The sequence below is a fragment of the Hippocampus guttulatus genome, chromosome 2, assembly GCF_054856545.1.
Source record: "Hippocampus guttulatus isolate MCC_2025c chromosome 2, RoL_Hgut_1.0, whole genome shotgun sequence".
Lineage (NCBI taxonomy): Eukaryota > Metazoa > Chordata > Actinopteri > Syngnathiformes > Syngnathidae > Hippocampus > Hippocampus guttulatus.
The window spans coordinates 15,763,431-15,787,500 of NC_141262.1; the positions used below are offsets into that span (position 1 = coordinate 15,763,431).

Below are 24,070 nucleotides of genomic sequence, written 5' to 3' on the forward strand. Positions count from 1 at the left end.
CCACCTCCTTTACTTGAAGTCTGGTCTCTAGTTGTCTGTGCATATTATTCAGAGTAAATTTGATGTTATACAAGTACCATTCAGTCAGAAATTTATGACCAATCATTATTCTTTCCTCAAAGAAAACAACTTGCTTTCACGGCACCATCTCAAAAGGCTTTACTGCGTAGCTTTTTAATGATAACTTTGGAAAAGCCATCATTTCATTCCACGTTGGACGTGTGAAGTTGAAATTAAACCCCAACCTTTAACGAGGAAAAGAATAATAGTTGTTGAGAAAGATCCATAATTGTGCACAGTAACGTATGGGAATCTCCCCCTGGAGTCAATTTTGCAGGTGTAAAACAAAACATGCAAGAGTCAAGGCCTCCATTAGAAACCTCAGAAGCAGGAGCTCAGACTATCATTTCATGCCATAAATGTTCACTGTCATACAGTGTTAGCAGTAGCAAGTACAATATATAATTTCCCCCGCAGGTTGCAAAGATTTCATTCACTCGGTGAGCTGACGGACAACTACACTACATCTTTGGAGCGGAGCCGCAGGCAGGGGGGAGGTTCCAAACACCCACGTACTCACATCAAGTCGCTCCTCAGTCCAACCGCAGACTTGCTTGAGGGCACCGTGCCAGTCATAGTTGAAGAAAGGTGAAGTGTGTCTTGTGCACATTCCAAATTCAGATTTTCCTACCTCCCCTCAATGTCAGCGCTGTCCTAAAGACAAGCTTACATTTCACTTTATTCACTAACACACTGTACTTGTGTTCAGATTTTAAGGTTCAACTAACATTCTAAAATATGCCGTTTGAGTTTTTTCTTAACATCCCAAATGAAACAAAATTACTTTTAAAATTAAAAGAAAAAAAATAAAAAGGGCTAAGTTGCACCAACAAGGTTTAATTTAATGTTTGATTAGCTCTAATCAGAGATTAGTAAAATCTAATTTCAAATGAGTTCATTCGGTTTTAAAATTAAGCAGAGCGCTGTTGCACCATGTGAGATTATTCTCAATTTCGTAAACTATTTAATGGATTATAAACTGAGTCTAACCCCATTTATAAGGTTGAGATTGAAATTAAAGTTCATTATGAAATATGCGATTAAATGTACGTACTACACTGTTACACCACTGTCAAGCCCTCTGTGTCAACAGCTGCTCCCCCCGCCCCCCTTCAATTAAACATTACCCTCAAGCTTCCTGGCCTCTGGTAGAGGACCCGAGCTGAATGAGGGACGGACACCACCCGAGGGGGGGTGAGACAAGGAATTTATTTTTATATAATAAAAAAATTATTTATTTATTTTTATATAATAAAAAAATCCTCGTCTCACCCCCCTCGGGTGGTGTCCGTCCCTCATTCAGCTCGGGTCCTCTACCAGAGGCCAGGAAGCTTGAGGGTTCTGCGCAGTATCCTTGCTGTTCCCAGCACTGCACATTTCTGGACTGAGATGTCCGATGTTGTTCCCGGGATCTGTTGCAACCACTCATCTAGTTTGGGGGTCACTGCCCCGAGTGCTCCGACCACCACAGGCACGACTGTCACCTTTACCTTCCAGGCTCTCTCCAGCTCCTCTCTGAGCCCTTGGTGTTTCTCGTGTTCCTTCTTTCTGATGTTTCCATCACTTGGGACCGCTACATCCACTACAACGGCTTTCCTCTGCCCTTTATCTATGATCACGATATCTGGTTGGTTCGCCATTACCATCTTGTCAGTCTGGATCTGGAAGTCCCACAGGATCTTCGCTCTGTCATTCTCCACCACCTTCGAAGGTGTTTCCCATTTTGACCTTGGGGTTTCCAGTCCATACTCCGCACAGATGTTTCGGTAGACTATGCCAGCCACCTGGTTATGGCGTTCCATGTAGGCTTTCCCTGCCAGCATCTTACACCCTGCAGTTATGTGTTGGATCGTCTCAGGTGCCTCTTTGCACAACCTACACCTTGGGTCTTGTCTGGTGTGGTATATCTGGGCCTCAATGGCTCTGCTGCTCAGGGCCTGCTCCTGAGCAGCCAGGATGAGTGCCTCTGTGCTGTCCGTCAGTCCAGCCCTCTCTAGCCACTGATAGGACTTCTTGAGATCGGCCACTTCAGTTATGGTCCGGTGGTACATCCCGTGTAGGGGCTTGTCCTCCCATGATGGTCCCTCTTCCAGCGCCTCATCTTCTGTTCCCCATTGTCTGAGACATTCTCTGAGTACGTCATCCGTTGGAGCCTTCTCCTTGATGTATTCATGGAGCTTGGATGTTTCATCCTGGACAGTGGCTCTCACACTCACTAGTCCCCGGCCTCCTTCCTTTCAGCTTGCGTACAGTCTCAGGGTGCTGGATTTGGGATGGAACCCTCCGTGCATGGTTAGGAGCTTTCGGGTCTTAACGTCCGTGGTCTGAATCTCTTCCTCTGGCCACCTTATTATTCCTGCAGGGTATCTGATCACTGGCAGGGCATAGCTGTTTATTGCCCGGGTCTTATTCTTGCCATTGAGCTGGCTTCTTAGGACTTGCCTCACTCGCTGGAGGTATTTGGCCGTAGCCGCTTTCCTTGTTGCCAGTTCGAGGTTGCCATTGGCTTGTGGTATACCGAGGTACTTGTAGCTGTCCTCAATGTCTGCTATTGTTCCTTCAGGGAGTGAGACCCCTTCAGTGCGGACTACCTTTCCTCTCTTAGTCACCATCCGACTACATTTCTCAAGCCCGAATGACATCCCGATATATATATATATATATATATATAAGAAATGTAGTATATATATATATATACACACACACACACACACACACACACACACACACACACACACACACACACACACACACACACACACACACACACACACACACACAGGTGGGCGGCCCGGTAGTCCAGTGGTTAGCACGTCGGCTTCACAGTGCAGAGGTACCGGGTTCGATTCCAGCTCCGGCCTCCCTGTGTGGAGTTTGCATGTTCTCCCCGGGCCTGCGTGGGTTTTCTCCGGGTGCTCCGGTGTCCTCCCACATTCCAAAAACATGCATGGCAGGCTGTTTGGACGTTCTAAATTGTCCCTGGGTGTGAGTGTGGGCGTGGATGGTTGTTTGTCTCTGTGTGCCCTGCGATTGGCTGGCAACTGATTCAGGGTGTCCCCCGCCTGCTGCCCGAAGACGGCTGGGATAGGCTCCAGCACCCCCCGCGACCCTAGTGAGGATCAAGCGGTTCGGAAAATGGATGGATGGATGGATATATATACAGTATATATATATATATATATCAACCGAATGATGACTCCCTTGTCGAAAAACTTGTAGGGTTAACCGTATTTCAAGGCACCACGGTATTGTCCACAAAGGCAACTGTTTTGTATAAACATCAAGTTTGAAGAATGTTTGGGATTGTTTTTCACAGCACTAAATACTGTAAATCTCAATAAGTGCGGCTGAATGAATTGAGGTGATGGACACCTCACAATTTCTAACAGACTTCTCTAGTTTATGTTAAGCTTGGGAAAAAAAATTAATGCCAGCACAGACTAACTGCAACAACCATACCCGTATTGCTCCTAACTGCATCTTATATACTCCATATGTGTCATACAGTATGTGGGTACAACAAGAGCAGAGGCTGAATCACCACAACGGGAGAGAATACTTAATAAGCATTATTAGAGACAGGGCTGATCATATGCATTTGATCAGGGTACGGCAATGCTTCCACCTACTTTGTCTTCACGAGTTATCCTCTCATAAATAAGGTAATGGCACGTCTATAGGCATATGTATGGCCAAAGCAATGATGAGTTTCAGTTTTAAACTTCATAAAGACAAATGAGCAAGAATGTCCAGCAATGGTGCCACTCAATCAATTTTTTTAGGCAGAGGTAGCAATGTCAATGCTTGTCTCTTTGATTTCCTTTTCAAGTCACAAGTACTTGCGGCCTCGTAATCACCAATCAAACGTAAATCTAGATTGGCTATTGTAATAGTTGGTTCATGCCTAAATCATGGCAGATAAGCTTGTATCAGATCCGCGTGTTGGCTTCATCTGAATGACTTGCACTAAACAAAAAATTCCAAAGAAATGCTGCATACTTGACCTGTGTGGGGAACTAATTTTAGTGCACGTCAGCTGTCCCATGACTCTATTCATTACTAGCCTTGAGTGTGTCAATAACGACAGAAAGCTAGAAACTTTAACACCAAGAGCTTTTGCAACAACTACAGGAATACGCATCCTCAACATCTTTATTTTTCCAATAAAGTGTGAGTCATTTATTTATGCTTTTATGTGTACGGAAGAGGATTAGGGCCAATGAAGAAAAAAAAATAAGGTTGGCAAGCCCTAATCCTCTTCCATATACGTGAGATGACGTTGATTCACTAATTTTCTGCAGCTCATTCATTCCAACTACTGACTGGAAAGACCTTTTGATGACTGCTTGTTTTTTACAAGCAGCTGCACTACATAGCAACACATGAACCATAACTCAATAAATACTTGACTTCATCATCTGACTGACTGAGCCACGGTAGCGAGTTCCGTCATCGAGGCTAGCCGATTCAACTGCTGGACATTCGGCAGTCAGTTGATAAGAGGCAGTCATTCTTACATGATGAGTGAGGAAATATAGAGGATATTGAATTGTTCTTGGCAATACGATCGCATGTGAACCGCTTCAAAGGGAAGGGGGGGGGGGGGGGAGCTCACCCATAATATGCTGAAGACACACAAAAGATGTACAACAACTGTACTTAACGATGCCACAGGGGTGCAATAATGATAAGTAGGAATGAAGCAATACACCAAATTCACCCTTCAGAATTTCAGTGCCACTGTTCCAGACTTTTTCAACACAAACGAAATTGAATCAAATGAAAAAGTGTTTCCGGTCCAGCTATTCTTGACACGATCAACTGTGCAGTTTTAACTGTCAAGTGCACTGCTGTAGTTGAACTGTAAAATTTGGAGCATACCTGCTTTTTGTCTGGGTCCACTTGATTTTGCATCGGGGTGATATCAGCATAAATATGTTGTCATGTCCCGATCACACTTTTTTTGTTACCTGAGTCCAAGTCTTTGGTTTTAAGAAACTGCTGGTACAGAATTTCGATCCCATATGTCGACAATTCATTAAGGAAAGAAAAAGATGGATTGGGGGATGACAGCGATAAAATGTTTCCTTCAATAAATTGAGGATTAAAGCCTTCAAAACATACATACGACTTCCCACTTTTACCACCAAACATTTATGATTCATTGTGTGTGCATATAAACAAAATTGTTCATTCATTGCAAATTGTTTTTCAGGACTGGCAGTATCCAAGTGCATGGATAGATGAAACATTCTTAGTTTGTCGTGACCAGAGTCCATTACTGATTACTAAACCACTCGGGTCCTCTTGCCAATTTAAACTCTCCACTTGTGAGTGTTCCAAAATGCTGTCATCCATGAACATTTACCCAGAAGCGCCTGGGGAGATTCCACAACATCACAGCAGCCTCTCACTCTGTTTCCCTCTCCCAACCCGAGCCGGCATCTCGAGCTTCTTGTCCAGGCACAAAAGCTCCCCTGCCTATACTCCTTCCCAGGTCACTGCTTTGTCGGGATTTCAAGGTGCTCGCACATTTCCCCAAGTGCATTCACAAAACAGAAAATAGGAACTACCACTGTTTGTTGCCCCTCCCAAAATGTCCCACCATTTCGCGTTGAAATAATCTGAAGACAATGCCTGACATTTACGTGCAAAGCAGAATGAGGCAAATTTAGAACCTCAGTAGAGATGCGCATTTGGCATGACAGGATTGACATTATTCGTAATACCATATTTGGTGGATGTGACAGTAAATGTTAATAGGTTTCAAAATGTCTCATGATCTTGCGTTGCATGGAGGTTTAAGAAAAACACTGTTAAACTGTTGCAAATGTGTTACTGATTAGTAAAGGACAATGACTTAGGGGTCATCCCCTGAGCCAGTTACTTCATGAATGCCCCCCATCCCTCAAAATAAATAAATAAATAAAATCAATGAGGTCACAGCATATCAGTCACCATTGCCCAACATGATCTCTGATCTACAGTACATAGAAAAGGCAAGAATCGTAGCCGAAGGCGCTGCAAAAACGTTTTTGATTCGTGCAATTTCTACTGCACACAAACATTTCCAGAATTTATTTTAGCAGCCGTTAGTCTCTCCAGGAAGAATGCTCATGTCTGTTTATATAAAATAACAATAAAGCAATAAACTGAGTATGGCGTGAAACTTTCATTTTTACCTTCACGACTCGGAGGCACTGGCAATGATTGATGGGAACAACTGGCCTTATCTTCCAGCTTTCCCACATGTTGCATTCAGAATCTATGCCTTCTGAGAAGCAGCAAACATTTTGTGAGCTTGATGTCGTGCTTCTGTAACATACCGTATTCCATCTTGCCTTTAACCCCAGTTCAATCTTGTGAGCGTGTGAGACAAGGGGTTATTAGGGTTTGAAAGAGTAAGGCAGGATTTATAGTCAAGATTTGACGAGGCGAGTTGTGTTTTCATACACAACAGGAGGGAACAAGATATCGCACTGCTTAATTATCACAACTGAAGAGGTGGGAGAAAGTAAACATGACGCCTAATGCAACATTCTGAGCCAGTTGAGTTATTCTCGCAATGCGATTACAAATAAAGCTAATGAAGTTTGTACACCAGCGGGTGAGACAATTGATGCATTTGAGGCGACATGAGTGGGGGGTGGGGTTACATTCGCTCAAGTTGGTAAATTTGAACTGAGAGCCAGACATTACTTCGCGACAGCCAGTGGAGGTCAATCATGTACTTTGCGCATCACTCACATGCTGTTATTGAAAACACACACACACACACACAAACACACACACACACACACACACACACACACACACACACACACACACACACACACGGCGTCGTGAGCAGTTAATGTGGAGAAACAATGAAGGACAGACAAATTTGTGCGGTCTAAGTGTACTGACGGCTGTAGGGTGGGGCAATTATGGGAAAAAAATAACGCAATATTCTTTTTGTCAAGCACAAAATGGTCCATTGACAATTCTTTCACAACGTCGGGAATTTGGCAATGCACTGCGCCGTTCTGCACATGAATCGTTTTCCTTTGGTTATGTGTTTAACACCAAGAGAAGGCAAAACCCAAATCACGATTAAAATTCAATTCATCGTCAGCTTCCAATACCAGGTGGGGCAGAACCATAAATGAGCAGATCTGAAGAATGGTGAGCTAGGGAAGTTGAAAGTTAAGGGCATATTCAGGTTTACAGCTGCTGAACTGTGAACCAAAATGGCAACGGTATTTAGAATAGCGACTTTCATGTCTCGCGATCAAACCCATGTGAGGCACAAGGGGGGAATTGATATTTGGCATTCAGTCTATGCACCATTAGACCTTAGGCTTGTCTTACTAGATCTCTCCTTCGCTGACAGCAAATTCATAGCATATATTAAAAAAAAGGCCTTTATGTAAGTCCAAGTGCTTCACAATGGGACTCTTCTGTCAGTGATTACAGTTGAATGAACAAATGGAGCCTTTTCAAGAGACAAAATCATACTGATATGCTTCCATTGGTCATGAAGCGATTCAGCTGGGTTTACACCCACAATGGTGCAAACTGCCCGTCTCTAACGGCACGCATCTGCAAAAATACCAAAAGAAAGGTAGCCCCACCCATGCTCACAACCAGCCCACGCTTTGCGCTAGACTTGCGTTGCGCACAAATCTAAAGCCCTATGTGTGTGCTGGTTATGTACAATGAGATGAAGAGAGAAATATAAGGGCCCTCCTTCTGTTTTGATAAAACACCAGAACCTTTTGAAAAGGTTAAACGCAAAATACACATTGTCATTATGTTTTAAAAAAAAAACATTAAGGACAATGTGAATATGTACCATCCTAAAGCAGTTGATGTCCGGCAGATGATAAAGCAGGACATGGCCTGGCAAAGTGCCTCAGGCGGAATGAGGTCAGCTACAAGATTAGGTTTCTGGAGGCTCGGCACTACAAAGAGGCAACAGAGATTTTGATATACCTGTTGGGCCTTACGACATTGGACACCAGTTGAGCTGCTGGGAAGAAAACCACTCGTCAGAGACAGCACAATGGTTTTATGGACCTTAGTCATGAATGGTGCAAAACGTTCAGAAAGTGGTCACTGTGTATGTGCTTCTTAGCCGCTTGCCATTCCACTCATTCACAAGAATTTAAGGCCTGGCAGGTCAAATAGGTTTCCCATTGAACTCATTATTCTGCCAACACACATTAGGCTGAAAACATACCAACCGAATGATTTGCAACCTCAGAGCCATCGTTAAACTAAATATTCTTTGATGTTTGAGATTCTTTTGCCTCTAGCCAGCAGGAAGCCTGCCATTGTTTTCATCATGTTTGACATTTCAGTTTTGCTCTAAAAAATGGCATCAGTTCGTGAGTCAAGCTCAAAAAGGTTCAGCAGCCAAGGCTCCGCCTAAGGGTTTTTTTCGAAGGTTGTTTGTTTGACGAAATAAACCGAATGAAAACCTCCTGTTCCTTTCTCAAATACTACAATTGTATATTGAAATAAATCTGACCGGGAGTAAGAAACAGAAGAATTAGATAAATATTAGGAAGCACATTTAAATTGCAGTTCTGAGACGTGAGCAAAGTGTGAGCGAGGGCCTTGTCAGAGGGTGATGTAGGATGTGGGAGTCATTAACGGGGATTACAAATCATCTGGCCAGGAACCAGCGCGAAGTTTCAACCCAAAATACCTTTCAATTCATACAAATCTCCAATACACACAAATCGCAATGACGATCATCACTACTGGCACGGACAATTGAACTTGAAATCTTCAGTTTTCACTTCTTGCAGTTTACAGTAATGAGATGATTTCAGTGAGGGAGTTTTATCACCCAAGGGGCTCTCAGGCCACACCTGCAGTTTCAGATCAGAGGCTACAGCCCTTGGTGTTGGCGGAGCAACAAAAGTCGTGAAGGGATCAACACGGCGGAGATGTTCGGGAATACCCATAGCCGAGAACCGTTTCTACTTCAAGCAGTTTATGGACAGAAAAAGACTCACAAAAGCAGGCAGCTTAATCAACAGGAGGCAGTCAAATAATGGAGAGATGGTTGAAGGCATAGCATAAGAGGTGTAACAGACAATACATGAGGTACATTAAAAAAAAAAAAAAAAACAGGGGCCGAAAGAGTGAGTGGGCCTCATTTGGACTTGTGGCCCTGTCAGGACTAGTAGAAGTCATGGCATTGAGAGTTCAGAAGTCCAGTGCAGTACAGCAGTACACAAAACCACAAGGCCATTTTTATGTGCTCACCAGCAGCCTCGGTGTCATAAGCCAAGTTTACATGCCGGAGTTGTTTTCTCATTCCAATTGATATCATTCAGAGTGAACACGACGTCATGGTTCAAGATGCTGCTCATTCGTCAAGACACTTGAAAGCAGGTCGCTCTGGTAAGACGCTGCCATTTTTTAGAAGTGTGGAAACGACGTCAAGAAAGACCATCGGCCCAGTTATTCGGTTTCATTCTAATAAACCGTAAACCGACGATATACTCGCTCTGATTCAAATAGTAATACAGTAAGTCATTGCAGCCACTCAAGTATACAACTAAAATATTCAGCACGTTACAAAGAAGTCAGACGGTACATGCTTTCAATCACAGTGTTTTACACAAACATATCCAGCACAACATATATCCCTTGTCTGCAGGACACTCAGATCAACTTGGACTGGTCCAAACTCTTTCCTGTCAGTCAAACACCCCACTCTTTTACACTGCATGCCGTGGTCAATTCCTGCAGAGCTCTTTGTTGTTGAGTGCTCCCAGCTCTGGGGTTCCCAGTGTGTGGGTCTTGGTGGTCCGGTGTGGAATGTGGTGAGGAAGGGGGTAGGAAGGTTCGCATATTTGGGGCTACTCAATTGTTCTTGCACTCAGCATCCACCCCCCAGAGTGATCTCTCGCTCACTTGGCCATTTGTAGAGGTCCTGGCTAAAGCAAAAGATGCTGAGATGGAATTGCAGGCTCTCGGTGAATACACTGCCCTTGAACTGATGTTGCACACAGAGCATATTAAACAAGTTTAAGGGGAAACTTAACATTCCAATTGAAGTTTAAGAAAGAGGGCTTTACAGAGCTTGGAATAGATGTGCCGTGCAAATCCTACCAATTTTCAATTATTATTATTATTTTTTAAACTTTTTCTGGACACCGATGTGCCCTATTGTTGTTGTATTTGCTTGCATCTGGAGAGCCAGTGATGTCGGTACTGCCCTGCTGTGTTCACAGGAAGCTGATAAAAGGGGAGAGACAGCGCAGAGGTGACAGGCACGTGCAGCAGGACTCCCACTCTCGGCCGAAGTCAAAGCCAGGTTAGGTTGCCCACGGTCTTGGGGTTCACAAGACTTCTGCATCATGAGATCTAAACGTCATTACCGATTGTATGTGACATCTCCTCAGTAACTAAGGGCCAAGAGCATCAGGAACTTTCACATTAGAACTATTTTTGAAAGGAATATCGGTCCAGGGTACCTCAGAAAGAAGGTGACTGTAGTTATGCTTTGATCTAATGGTGGGTGTTTTGTTTGTTTGTTTTTTTAAAGAACACTCTCTCTCGCAGGTTGCCTCCAAATTATCCTCAAATTTCTGAAGATATACTTGTTATTGAATGTTTACAAAAAACCAAAGATACTGTTCTCACTCCAAACTTCTTATTTGCAATCTATACAATCCGACACCCCTTTTTTGTGAATGTTTTTTGTAAACCTTTTGGAAACGTTGGTCAGGCGCAACCTTTGCTCAAGGTGCTATAAAGGTTGAATCAAGGCACTTTTCTTAATTATTTAGAGAACTCGAATGATCTATCCTCCAAGAACTTCTGACTTATCTTGCTTGGATAGGAAAGGTCAGGAAAGTAAAGTTGCAAAGCAGAAATGAGAATTCGAAGAGGGCAAATGTCTGTAGCACAACACTGAATCGTAATTACTGTACATTGTAGTTGTATACAGTATTCCATTTGGCATTACAAAACAACAGTATTCATTACAATTTTGGTTGTTAAAGGAAAAGACCTCCAATGTACTGAAGCAACTTCTCATGAAAAAAAAACATGCAGGGCGGTTCAAATAAAACAAAGAATTTTATGGGATTGACCTTGAGAGAACGACAAGACATTTGAATGGTTGTTTAATAGTTAATTACGTAGCACTGGAGTTAAAATGTGAAGAGCCTCTTTGGAGGGCCGCTAAAATAGTGACCTTTGGGTAATAAAAGGCCTGTCAGGCTTTGTGTGCACAAGGTTCCGTCTCCAGTATTTGGGCACTCTATATCACACACTATTAATTCCTTAGTAACAGGGTGAGTTGCTTCTGGACTGGCTGAAATATGGCCACCAATGAAAATGAACGGTTTCACCTTCAGGCCATTTTTTTAAGAGTGAGCATAGACGACGAAGAGGTTCAGGCATTATAAGAATGAATCAAATATGTTTACTTTGCAGAACTGTATGAACCCATATTGCACAATAGAACTAGTGTACATTTTTTGCTCTGACTTGACTCTTGACGACGCTATCCGCCACAAAACTCTAGCAAAATAGCGAGTTGCCTTAGGCTACAATTTTTTTGGTCGGACTGTTAACTGAAAAAAAGTATGTAAATGATTAAGGAACCAAATAAGACAGGTGGGATCCATACAGAGTGGGAAGATGACTTTTTTCGAAAAAACCTTTAGGATGGTATTTTCAAAATGCATTTGCCTTGTCTGCCAACGTACTATCGCTAAAAGGGAAGAAGGGAAAGTTTGAGCGGCATTTTTGGGCCATGGGACCAACCCACACTCCCTTGACGATCGATGTAATGTGCATCTCTGATCCTTACCATACTGTGGCCAAAGTGCTTCACAAAGCCAAACATTTACTTAATTGAAAATTAATGTATTGTTCTTTTTTGTTTAAAATTGCTTATTTTAACCTGTATTCTTTGCCACGGCGGGGGAAAAGATTGGACTGGAATGACTGGATTGGTTATTGCTCGTACGGCCGTAAATCTATCCTCGTTGGGTAGCTGGGACCAGCTGCTAGCTAGCGGGTGAGACATTGTCCTTAGGGCCAACTCCCTTCGTTTGCTGTCGCTGCTGAGTGAGAGGCCAGCAGAAAAGTAACGACAGAGGCACTGATACACAGCTGAGATGGGCTTTATTGACTTTAGTGCTTAACAGTTTCATTTAATGCTCAATACCTGACTAAGTATACCCATACCCACTTACACACTTCAGCGCCATCTGGCTACAAAGCACTGCGCCTCCACACCTCGCATCTCCTCACCTGCTTCCACAAGCATACTGAGTTTCCCATCGCATTCAAGTCTGACCGCAGCAATGGTGCAAGATTTGTTGTGATTCGAGTCCAAAAATTCTCAATCACTGATCGTTTTCCCACACCAATTCCAATTCTAATGCACAGCCCAACTAACATGACATGAGCCTTGCAAATGTTCTATTTTCCAGTGAACTGACGTGGCCCGAATGAATCACCGCATACTGTCACAGATAAGAAATTAGGGCTTGGATGTAGAATGTGGAATGAGACTGATCCCATGTGATCAACAAGGAATTCACAATCTGGACCTGCTGTTACTGTCGATCACTTAATTTGGTCTATGCTGAAGCGTTTGGGGTTTCCATTTCACTTTTACTGCATTACAACATCTTTATTGTACCTCTTGTCAGGTCTCAACAAAGCCCCCAAAGTAACATTAACGGGAACAAACATCCCCACTACTAAACCGTGCCAACAATAACACTAGATGTCCATAGTTGTAAAAGGTAGGTTTTTGAATCGTGCCTCTCCGATACGACTCATATTCCACCAGTCTGATTTACTGTAAGTGAATGAGTGCCAGTAAATATTTCGTGAAGTACTTATCCGACATTTGGCAAAAATGTTTTCTTGCTCCGAATAAAAAGAAGTTAGTTATTCTGGAAAAATGTCTGAAGCTACGGTTTAGATCGGACAGTACTGTTAACCTGAGGTTGACCTTTCGAAGCAGTTTGTGGACACACCTGACTCACTTTAATGACAATGAACCTTGAGACTTACAGTATAGCTCTCTATGGATGAATTTTCTCAGTGGCCAGGAGTCTTTTTGTACTTAAGGCCCAGATAGACATAACCAGCCCATCGAAATCTATTGTAAAGGAGAAAGCATGCGGGTAGCTCTCACACCTGTACAATAAATCCAGATTTATTCACAACCTTTCAAATTCCAAGGATGCAGCACAATTAAATGTGACCAATAGAGACATATTAGGGTACTCTTAACAACACTGAGCATCACAAAGAAATACTTTCAGAACACAAACAATGGTCCTTCAGACTTCAAATGCAAACAGTGATCTCCTTATTGGACAGTTACAACCAACTCCAATCAAGTGAATGGCCCAAATTTAATTTTTTCCCCCCTATTTCAAAAAATACTCAATTGGCCCATAAGGTCACGATTTCCATGTGTAATGCTATTTACAACACTTTATTATTCAGAATTGTACAACAAATGTTGACACCCTTTCTTTAAAGTAGAGGTAATACAGTTAAGAAAAATCACTGGCAAATAAAATCAACAATCAAAGTGTGCATATTCATTTAACCAGTATAAAAAGGAAATGAGAGAAAGGAGGGATTTGAAGTATGCTGGGCACAGTGGAATTTCAACCCTAACTCTGCTCCCCCACTCCAACCCTCACTGTAAAAGTCACTTCCATTTGTTTCCATTACTTGGGTTGAACTCACAATTATGTATGCCAAGAGGATGTGTTTTTTGCAGGGATAGAACTGTTTGTGTGATAATACAATTTATCTGTAGCTTCTTACAAAACAATGACTTCTGTCAAACTGGCATAGATCCAGTTGCATGTTTTTTCGAACTTTGCATAAAGCCGTGCTTTCACTTGATCAATGCATTGCTGAATGGCAGATTATAAACAAACAAAAGACACCATAATAGTGAAATATAATATATATATTTTTAAAACACTGAACATCCATCAAACCCGTTCTCACTACCTCCAAAGGCTAAACTAATTCCCTGCCAGCTTGGGAGTTTTACTGAGGAAGTTTGGAAATAAACAAGGGCTGCCTTCTTTCAGTGGGGAGTACTCTGTGTGTGTGTTGATTATACCTCTCCATTGTTATGAATTGCCTTCAAGTATTTCCTAAATGAATGTTATATTTACTGGCTGAAGCACTTAAGTGTTGCCAGCCACCCGCCAAGGTGCAAAACAAGCCACTAAAGGCATCAAAGCAGCTTGTGCTAACTTGTCCCTTGCTTTTATTTGACATAAGAATCTGAGAAAATGAAAATGTGTCTAATTAATGGCCACTTTGATAAAGGGTCTGGGGCCAAGGAAACAATCTTTAAAGTGGTTTATCTTTAATTCTTTGCAGTTTATATGACAGACAAGAGGCAAATAAGAATGATGTCACATTGATCAGCGGGCTTGGCTAACAACTAAGCGACCACTGGACCACCAGAAGACCTCTGTGGCCCATAACGGGCCCCGATTTCCATATTGAGAACCGTTCTTTCATAGCAGATTTTTTTAAACACCCTGAAGAGAAAATTGGACAACATTTCGACTTTACCGTTTACTCCTTTGTTGGGAACATCGTTGACGTTGAAGCCTTTGGAGCTGTAAGCAGCGCGAACATCGTTGCAGTTTTTCGACTTTTGCTCCGCCGTGGCAGACACACAAAACACGACCAGCGTGCTCAGCGCACACAGCAACAGCAGCGTCTTCATGTTGTCAGTTTCAGACAAACCAAAAAAATAAAAAATAAAATAAAAGATAAAATAATCTGATCGGTGAGTGCAAGAAGTTTCCAGCAGTGCTGTAATCTAAGTATGCGCTACACGAATGTTCCTCATGTAGACACGTTGGTTTCCTTCAGCTCAACAGCTTCATTGACTCAAAAGAGACGGAGCAAAAATCAAAATCACCGAAAACCGCTGGAAAACACACCCTCTAACTTATTCCCTTAAACGGAGAAGGTGTTCAAGAAAAATGTCGAGTTCCAGGGTCGTCTAAAGACACGTAGAAGAGCTCAAACAAAGTTTGGAAGAGTTTAAAAAACTTTTTGCACTGCAGAGAAGAATCCCAAAGTATGGCTCATCCGTTTCGACGACAGTATTAACCACCGGCGGGGAATAAATGACAAAGGGGTCTTATTCTTTCGGTCCTTTTCTCGCCTTCTGTCCACACGCTTGGAGGCCGTGGTTTTTGCGGGTCGGGACAGCAGACTGTATAATCGACCTACAGCGATCCAAATGCAGGCTGGAGGCGCTGGTAGACAGTAGACACCCAGGAGAGAGGAGAAGTTCCGGGGACAAAGAGAGTGGAGAGCAGGAACACAAGGGCTGGACTCACGAGTCAGGAGCAGGAGTGTCTACATTTCTTTGGCTCGACTTCGCAAGACTCGTGTTCGCCAGGACTACGAAGAAAACCGCAAACTGGTCAAAAAGTGAACCCCTGCAAACACCTTACGCGTCAGGATGACATAGCAGACAACTCAAAACCCTAAATCACCCTCTCACCGAGGACTCTCATTTGACTTCATGAGTTTCTTATCTGTTCATCCAGATGGATGGGGATAATACGACAGATAACCATTGGATCAGGGGGGGTTTCCTGGCTCAGAAGAGGTGGTATCTTTCTGATGGTGTCTATGTCTGGTTCCTATAGCTCTGCTTTCCAGTATTTAGAGCCTACGTGTAGTTCTTCTACATCATTCTTTCAGATTTCCTTTTTCAAAATACACTTGTTGCCACAAATGTGACATCTGACATCACTGAAAAACCAAAATCATGAATTGTAGACTCACTTTGGAACCCTTTTTTCCCTGCAAAATCAGATGTGCTTTGTTACAAAAGAAACAATATTGACCCGTTTGAAAATACCTAGTATCTAGGGAAAAAAAATGAAGCAATTGGAGGATGGGTAAAATACATGAAAATTCGGCTGGTAGTTGTTTCTGAGACCACTTTTTATGAATAGAAATGGTAAAAATTGCTTTGGCTGTGGCCTTAAAATTTATGTATTTTAAAACACTAAAATGACAGTAATGTATGTGCTAATAATGGTTTGTTGTTGTTTTCAGGTCTATGTAATGGAGGACCGTTGGGAGAAAGAAAGATAAATAACAGAACTTTCCATTTTTACTCGAGTGTTGTCATGTAAAGTTAACCCTAAATGTAATAACTGTGAAAATAAACCTTTTCTTATTCAGGGATATAACAGAGGCACATTGAGGACCCCTTAAGGACAGACCTCAGGTGAAAACAAACACGTTGTGTTGTGAAAGTTTATAAAATACATGTAGCCCATTTATTTATTTCTTGAGGAAGATTTACTCACTTGAAACCGAAGGCCGCTCCTGTCCGGAGGTGTTGTTTCAGTTCAGGTTTTATTATTCAGTACGTTGTAGTTTGTTTAAATTCGGTCTCGTGTTCCAGGAACTGTGGAGTAAAAAATTCTCCAATGCTACTTTACACAAACACACAGATCTAGCTGACAAAGCTCTACATACTTGCATGTTGGTCAAAATACAGGTAGAGCCATGCACTACATTTAGTCTACATTCAGTCGAAAAGAAACCACTGCGCAAATGGTTCCAAACAGAAAGGGTCAAACAAAGCAAATCACAACACATCATTTACAATCATATAAAAATAGCAATGGAATGTAAAATGTTACATTTTCAAGGACTTATTTTTCTGATTGTTATGATAATGTATTACATGTTTATTTTTAATATTTTGGAGCGGTGGGAGACCTTTGATTACTCCGTTGTGATGCCTCCAGCTGGAAATCTCTTATTGCAGCATGTTACTTTCGCAAAGCAAACAGATGCAGACGTTTTCAAACTCACGCAACGGTCTGAAAGACATTTTATTCAAATACAAATTCCCCAGATTCTTCAGCGACTACTTCGCTTATACCATTCAACCATGAGCTTGGTCTTAAATATTGGCTTTGGGGAATAAATTGCACCTTGCGTTTTTTTGTCATTTAACAGAGTCCCTTAATGAAAATGAAAACATACATATTCGAAAGTTATATGCCAGCTTTGAAACACGTTTAAACAAGGCTGACTTGTGGGTTGTGCATGTGTGCGCACATTCATTGGTTTGGGGGTAGCACTCAGCAAAATGACATTCCTCCTTTTGTGTCCACATTCCTCAGGCGGCTGCATTCATTGCGTGTGACTGTGGCGGCTGCAGGGGAAGCCAGGGGTTGCCGAGGAACAGGAGGAGGATGCTGGAGCTGTGCGCTTGAGAGAGCGTGGGCCCGGTGCTCTTCTTAATAGGCCAACAAAAGGTCCAAAAATGCTCCAGTGCCATGACAATTAGACATGAATGAGCTCTGAGCGACGTGACATGCCTTGTGCCTTCCATCTGACCGAGGAATTGAATCAGCCGGCCTGGTTCAAATTGGACTGGACTGGGCATCCAACACACACGGAAGCACCTGAATCATAATGTTATCTTAATTTTGTGCAAGGCTTGACAGCCAGTCAAGTTGCCCAACCATGAAATACATATTCTGCATATTCATTAGGAGGCAGGCAAATGCAACCATTTCTGATAGTCAGCACTTTGCGACATTCCTGCTGACTAGCATCAATTTGACCTGTCACTCTCTTAATGCGTGCTGTTTCAACGTTGCCTCAATATTACCCTAAGAAAACACATATACTCTGCATCTCAATAGGCCTGTTTGCCCTTTCTGCGGCCATGCATTAGCATTCAGAATATAACACCCCCGACACCGCACCTTGGGTAGGCGGTTGTTCTCTCTGCAGCCAGCGTTTGCTCATCTCCTCCTAATCAGCCTCTGTTTTCCATGTAAAAAGCTGCAATACAGTTCATGAGAGAATAGCACAGCTGGAGCACAAATTCGTTTTTATCTAAATCTGCAGCATGGAGGCCCTGCAGGTGTGAAAAGTTACAGTCGAGCACCCAGACGGAGAAAAAGGATTGCCAAATGTGTTTGCAGTGATGGGTGTGTTTGCCTTGTTAGGTAGGGGAGTAGCTTCATAGGTAGAAAGAAAATCAATTAAGACTAATGAACCTTTATCATTGCTGGGGGTTATATGCATCCGTCAGCTGGTCAGCGTATTAGCCTCACAGTAGAAACCGGGACAAATAAACTGCTGAGTTAGAGCAACAGAGATACTGTATATGTACTCCAAATGAAATAGAATCAAGAAATGTGTTCACAACGTATATGAGTATTCTGCAATTGGCTGTCAACCAGAACGCTCAAATGTGAAATATTCACTGAGCCCTCATATGAGAATGACTCATAGTGAGTCATATGATGGCTCAGTCGTACTCTATGATTCGCTACTGGCATTCATACTGTCATACTACATTTATTGTGAGATCAATGTTTGCAGAGTCTATATTTTGTAGAAAGAATCATAAATGTGCAAGACATTTCTAATATTGTACCCAACAGTGGATCAATTGCCACATAGCTTGTTTGCCTTATATGTACCCTCGGCTGTGATTGACTGGCGAAGAGTCCAGGGTATACCCCAAGGCTGGGATATCAGCTAGGATAAGTTGCACGACTCCATGACCCTTAAGAAAATAAATAGTAGAAAACAAGACAGCAATAAGGAAACAATTGACATATACAATGCATATTATATGTTGGCCCTTTTTGACGACCAGAAATATAATTGTGACTGAATGCAGAGATGACTTTGCATATTACAAAGACTAACTCACATGTGAACACCGCCAGATTTAAAAGCCGACATACTTTACATTTCATCTACTATACTGGGGAAAGTCCGCTTCATATTCTTCATAGCTGCTTTGCCACTATCATCTGTGTTTGACAAATGGTAAGTCCACCCCTGAAATGAGCCTCAATTATTTAACAGAGGGACATAAATTAGCCAACACATTTTCAAAAATAGTCAGATTACAAAAGATTTACATAGACAGGCTATACCAGAGACCAGGCAAGCAATTATGTCCTGTTTAAGTGAGAAGGGCAGAGTAAAATAATCATGTCACTGAGCACCACTTCTTCCTTTCATAACTTTGCTGCTGTGAATTAGGAATTTCTCCATTGCGAGACTAATAAAGGTTTTCTTATCTTATCTTATCTTATCTTATCTTACCAGAATGGAATTACAACAGATAATTGCTGTTGTTTGCTCAGGTTGCCACCTTTAATTTGTCTGCTCTGAAGTTATCAAAATCAACATCTGACAAGATATGCAGTTGAGCAGATGTGAAACATGGTGCCCAAATATAAATATAAGTATTCTTAAATTAGACCCACTCATTTTGGTCATGTTTTGCTTTTAATAATGATGGGACATTGTATATCATGAACATATTGCAAATAAATAAAATGATCAATGGGTATTTATTCACATTTGACATACATTTAGATACGAGCCATTTTAAATACATTCATTGAGATTAAATGTCACTTTTCCCAATCGGCATTGGGAAATTGAGAAGAATAGAAACCATTCGTTTGGACACATTTGCTCATACTACACAATACTGTTGCAATTTTCAATCGGAGCCCAGTCTCGTCAACACGGAAAGTCATTTTGGTGGCAGCAACTTTATAGTGCAAGCCTTCACACTATATGGTTGGAGGCAGCGGCATTACAGATTTAATAACCAAAAGAAATCAAAGCAAAGCTTTCATTGAGGAAAAAAAACAAACAAACATTCAAATAAAAACATTTCTAAATGCAACATAAACATTTCAAAAGTGCATATAAAAGCTCCTGCAAGTGAAAATGAATTGCAATGACTGTTACACAAACATTTTGTTGCCTAGTGCTGACATTGGCAGGAAACTCCACTACAGTTCTGCTGACATCAATGATGTTCCTTGCCTTCACCATAGACATACACATAGGGCTACATTTTCTTGCCCAGCCAAGTCTAATGCAAAGCAGCTTCGATTGTGTGCATGGGTGGAGTTTTTTTCTTCCTGTATTTTTGTCGACTAGAACAATGGGAAATTGGCGTTTGCGCCGTTGTGGGCGTGAACAAAGCTGACTTGATTGGCACCCAATAAAAACATCTCCTCTCATTCCATTTAAAATCAGTGTTCGAGAAGTGCTCAGTCTTTGTCATGGTAGAAGCAGAAATAGCCGCCCTGGAGGCCAGGCAAAAGATCGAAGCATGAAAAGTATGTTTATATGGAACTGCAATTAGACCCCCACCGGTGGATGATGTCAAGTATGCCAGGGTGATCACAGATCACCCGTGTGAAATGGGCACTTTGAGAGCGCCTTCCAACCCGTGTCCATGTGTGACCTGCTTCCAGCTTGTCTAAAGTTTAGTCTAGCTTTCAGCCACCAAATTATCAGGTACACCGAGGGCATGTAAAAGAAAACGCCCTCGGTCCGCCAGAATGCCCAGATTGATACACCATAGTCTGCCACATTTCCAAACACGCTAAACTAGGTGCATGGAATGAAAGATTCAGCAGTTTATACACCCAAGCGCATTTGCGTTGTCTACGAAAATAGAGCCCACAAACACCGCATTGATAGCTGAATCATACCTTGGCGTCGCCACCATATTAGCTGTGAAAAAGTGGAGCGATTGGAAAAGATTCCTCATTCATGTGTAGCTTGGAGATGTACCAGTCATTTTACAGTCGAAGTCAGAGCTCATGGGATTACATTTCACAAGGTAGACTGAACAATTCCTTCAATTGTATTTGGCCAGCATATTTTAATATTGATTACTTTGAAGCTAATACTATGAATAAATAACAAATTGTTTTTTGTGATTGCCAATGTCAAATTGACATGAATCACTGAAAATAAAACGGATCAAAATCAGTTACATGTAAACGTCAGTGCTCTTTCCTCAGAAAACACACACATCACATCTACATCTAAAGACACACAGAAATATTGAATATTAATGTTCATCATCGCAGTAACAGTATGATACACATGGGTACCTGTAAACACTCGTACAAACAATAGAAAAATACATACGTTGGTTTGGTGCGATTCAGCGCTCAAGGCAAATGTACTGTAATGATGTGTTGACATCTCTGGCCTTCAGTGTAGCAGGAAACACATTAATCTCTTAAAGGGCCAGTGCACAGTACACGTGGCTCCTCAAATTCGACAAAATTTGAATGTTCGCCTTTGTCAAACAACAGGGTATTTTAAATGGTCATAATTATTTACAAAATTGTCAATGTGTGAATTGTCATCCAAATTAAATGGGGACATGCTATCAAGAACACCAAGCCATCTTCAAACACCCAAGTAGATACTGTATACTGTAAACTGCGGGCAAACACACAGTCATAAAAAAAAAAAGCAACATTACCCATGTAAATGTTTCTATACAATTCCAGCTTGACACCTTGTCAAATACGGTAATATATTTTCCAGAAGTTTTTTGCAGTCCTCCCTGTGGCCTATCAAATTTGTTAATATTGAAAATGTTCATATTTTGTAAGCATAGAACCAACACAGAAAAACTTACACAGTACAGTTTGTAGCCGGACACAATCTGTACATATACGCTCAGACCTTGACTACCTTTGTAATGGGCCGGCAAGAGCAACCAGTCCGAAATTATTTGGCTATGTCTAGGACATTAAACAACAACAAGAGAGAACTACCGGTACATGAGACATTTTTGTGGTATTGGGTGATTGTGTGGGTTTTTACCTCTCAAGGCAAGGAGGAGATGGGGTTTATTTATTTCCATGGGTCTAGTGCTTGCAAGGCAGTAATTCAGTGCAGGCAAGGACAGGGAGCATTTGAGAAAAAAAAATGTCCACATGCCTCCCATTTCCACTTGCCGGTCAATGACAGTGCTCAGTACTAAGCGGTGACTTCGATGTCAGAATCAGAGTGGGGATGCTGCAACACTCTCATTTGTTAATAATGGGAGATGCAGAGAGAATGGGTTCCTTACTTACATAATAGTAAAAGTTTCTCATTTGTGCTTTCAAAACAAGAGAATTGAGCATTGTCTGACACTCATGCTTTGTTCAGTCTTTTTCGGAACCACGTCTCTGAAACAATGTTTAAAAGAGTTTCTTTTGTTCTACAGAGTTTGTGGTGCGTGCAAGTGAGTGCACAGGGCAGATGGTCAGTGGTGACACAGAAGAAGGAAACACAGACCGACAGAGACCATCAGGACCAGGTAGACGCTCTCCAGGGCAGTCCCAGGCGAAGGGATGTGTCCAACTCCAGCTGTGGCCAACCGAGGTGTCAGAAGCTGCTCCTGGAAGGTGAAGTCATCCATTGCCAGGTTGTCGGCGAGGTCTGAGAGGTAATTAGATGAAAAATAGGGATAGGGCAGCGCAGATTGGTGGGTGAAGGTAGGGAATGAAAGAATGAAAAATATATGAGAGGAAGGAAAAGATGGGAAGGGTGAAGACATTTAGACCCGACATTGTCACAAAGCTGAAAAACATGTGTGGTATGTCAGTCCTCCTTCTGTATGATGCCTTGCACAGCTGTAACAACAATGCTAAACTAGGAGATTGACAAAAAGCCGAGCACACTGTATGCGTAATTGCAGACACAAACTGCATCGCAAAGCATTTTTCACTGCAAGTGTTGAATTGTGAAGCAAAGATGATACGAACCCTAAACGGTTGCCTTATGCCAAGCTTCAAACGTGTTCTGTCTTTTTCACGGATTGAGGAACTGTCTGGGAAGAGCGCCGTGTAGCTCACAGTTGCATATTTTGATCGACATATTTATATCAGTTTGCAAAATGAATCACACAACATAATTGAGAGAAAGCAAACACCACCTCACAGTTTGCATGAGGCTGTTTTGAACTGTGTGCTTGTGGTGTTTTGGAGTCAGCAAAATGTATTGACAAAGAGGACATCACGCATGCTCATAGTTTCTTTCCAAAGGGACATCTCCATGCTCACTTTGACATGACATGCACATTGCAGCATTTTCAATCATTGTTACGCATCTATATGGACAGGAAGCACTCTTTGACAACATTATCATCCGTGCAAAAAACAAAATCAAAATGCGCAGGAAGTATATTCATGTTTCTACTAGAATGTTGTCCTTGAACAGCGCCCTTCCTCCTGTCCCCTCACATCTGAAGCAAAACTCTTCGGGCCAAATTGAGAAAATGCAAACCTCAAATTAAGCAAATAACATTCCCTTGTTTCACCGTCTTCATTGTTTATGTCTTGTGACCTGTTGTAACTGTCATATGCTTGTGCAGGAGTTTTTTGCCTCACTCAAATTATCCTCAAATGAGGGTAGTTCGAGCGTGGGTTATTTTTTCTCCCCCTCTCCCTCCCTTGTTTCTTTCTGACTTTCGGGTTGAGTGAACGCTGGCGCGTTTTGGCTGCCGCTGCTCAACCCGTATTGTTTTGTGTTTTTTGTTATTGTAAAGTGTCCTTGGGTGTCTTGAAAGGCGCTTATAAATAAAATCTATTATTATTATTATTATTATTACTGAAGCGAAAGTGGAAGAAACAGAGAGACAACAACATATTTAACATTTTCAGGCTATCATTAATAACTACGGGTAGTGACTCCATTTTTACTTCATAACAACCACCACTAGAGTAATTACACATATTGCAGCTAGCCCAACTCAGGATTCAGGCAATTCTCACTATGCAACAAGTGCTAATCGTCCCAGGTGTTACTACTCCACAGTGGGAGTGGTGTTTGACTCTATTTCGAGTAACTAAAAGCTGTATTCAATGTATGATTTATATTTCTGAACCATACATTACTCCTCTGCTCCTGTACCACACTTCTCCTTGTCCATCTGTTGCGCATGCTGCAGGGATTTAGTCACCTGCTGCTGCGCTCTTACTCACAGCTGCCTCATCGCTCCGCATCCACAGCTGTGCTCTTCGACTGACACTGAGCAGAAGCCTTCCCTCCCGTGCGCATGCGGGTATGTTTGTGTGCATGTGAGAGGGTGGGAGAGAGAAACACTGACCATACTGCCTCTGCTTTGTCTGGCAAAAAGCTATGAAGGAGACGGGAATAAGAA

General features: G+C 42.1%; 2 protein-coding genes across 3 annotated transcripts in view; both read right to left on the minus strand.

Annotated features, from left to right (window-relative positions):
* The window catches only part of gpc4 (glypican 4), a 32,126-nt gene extending 16,778 nt beyond the window's left edge, over positions 1 to 15,348 (minus strand). Inside the window, exon 1 of one of the 2 annotated variants that reach the window (XM_086138801.1) lies at positions 14,644 to 15,348. In XM_086138801.1, coding sequence (XP_085994927.1) covers positions 14,644 to 14,800 — 157 coding nt within the window. In that variant the 5' untranslated portion in view covers positions 14,801 to 15,348. The remainder of the gene's footprint in view (positions 1 to 14,643) is intronic. The other variant, XM_086138809.1, reaches the window with a different exon arrangement.
* Positions 15,349 to 19,386: 4,038 nt separating this feature from the next.
* gpc3 (glypican 3) overlaps positions 19,387 to 24,070 on the minus strand; it is a 98,666-nt gene continuing 93,982 nt past the window's right edge. Inside the window, exon 8 of the mRNA XM_086138831.1 lies at positions 19,387 to 22,347. Coding sequence (XP_085994957.1) covers positions 22,172 to 22,347 — 176 coding nt within the window. The 3' untranslated portion in view covers positions 19,387 to 22,171. The remainder of the gene's footprint in view (positions 22,348 to 24,070) is intronic.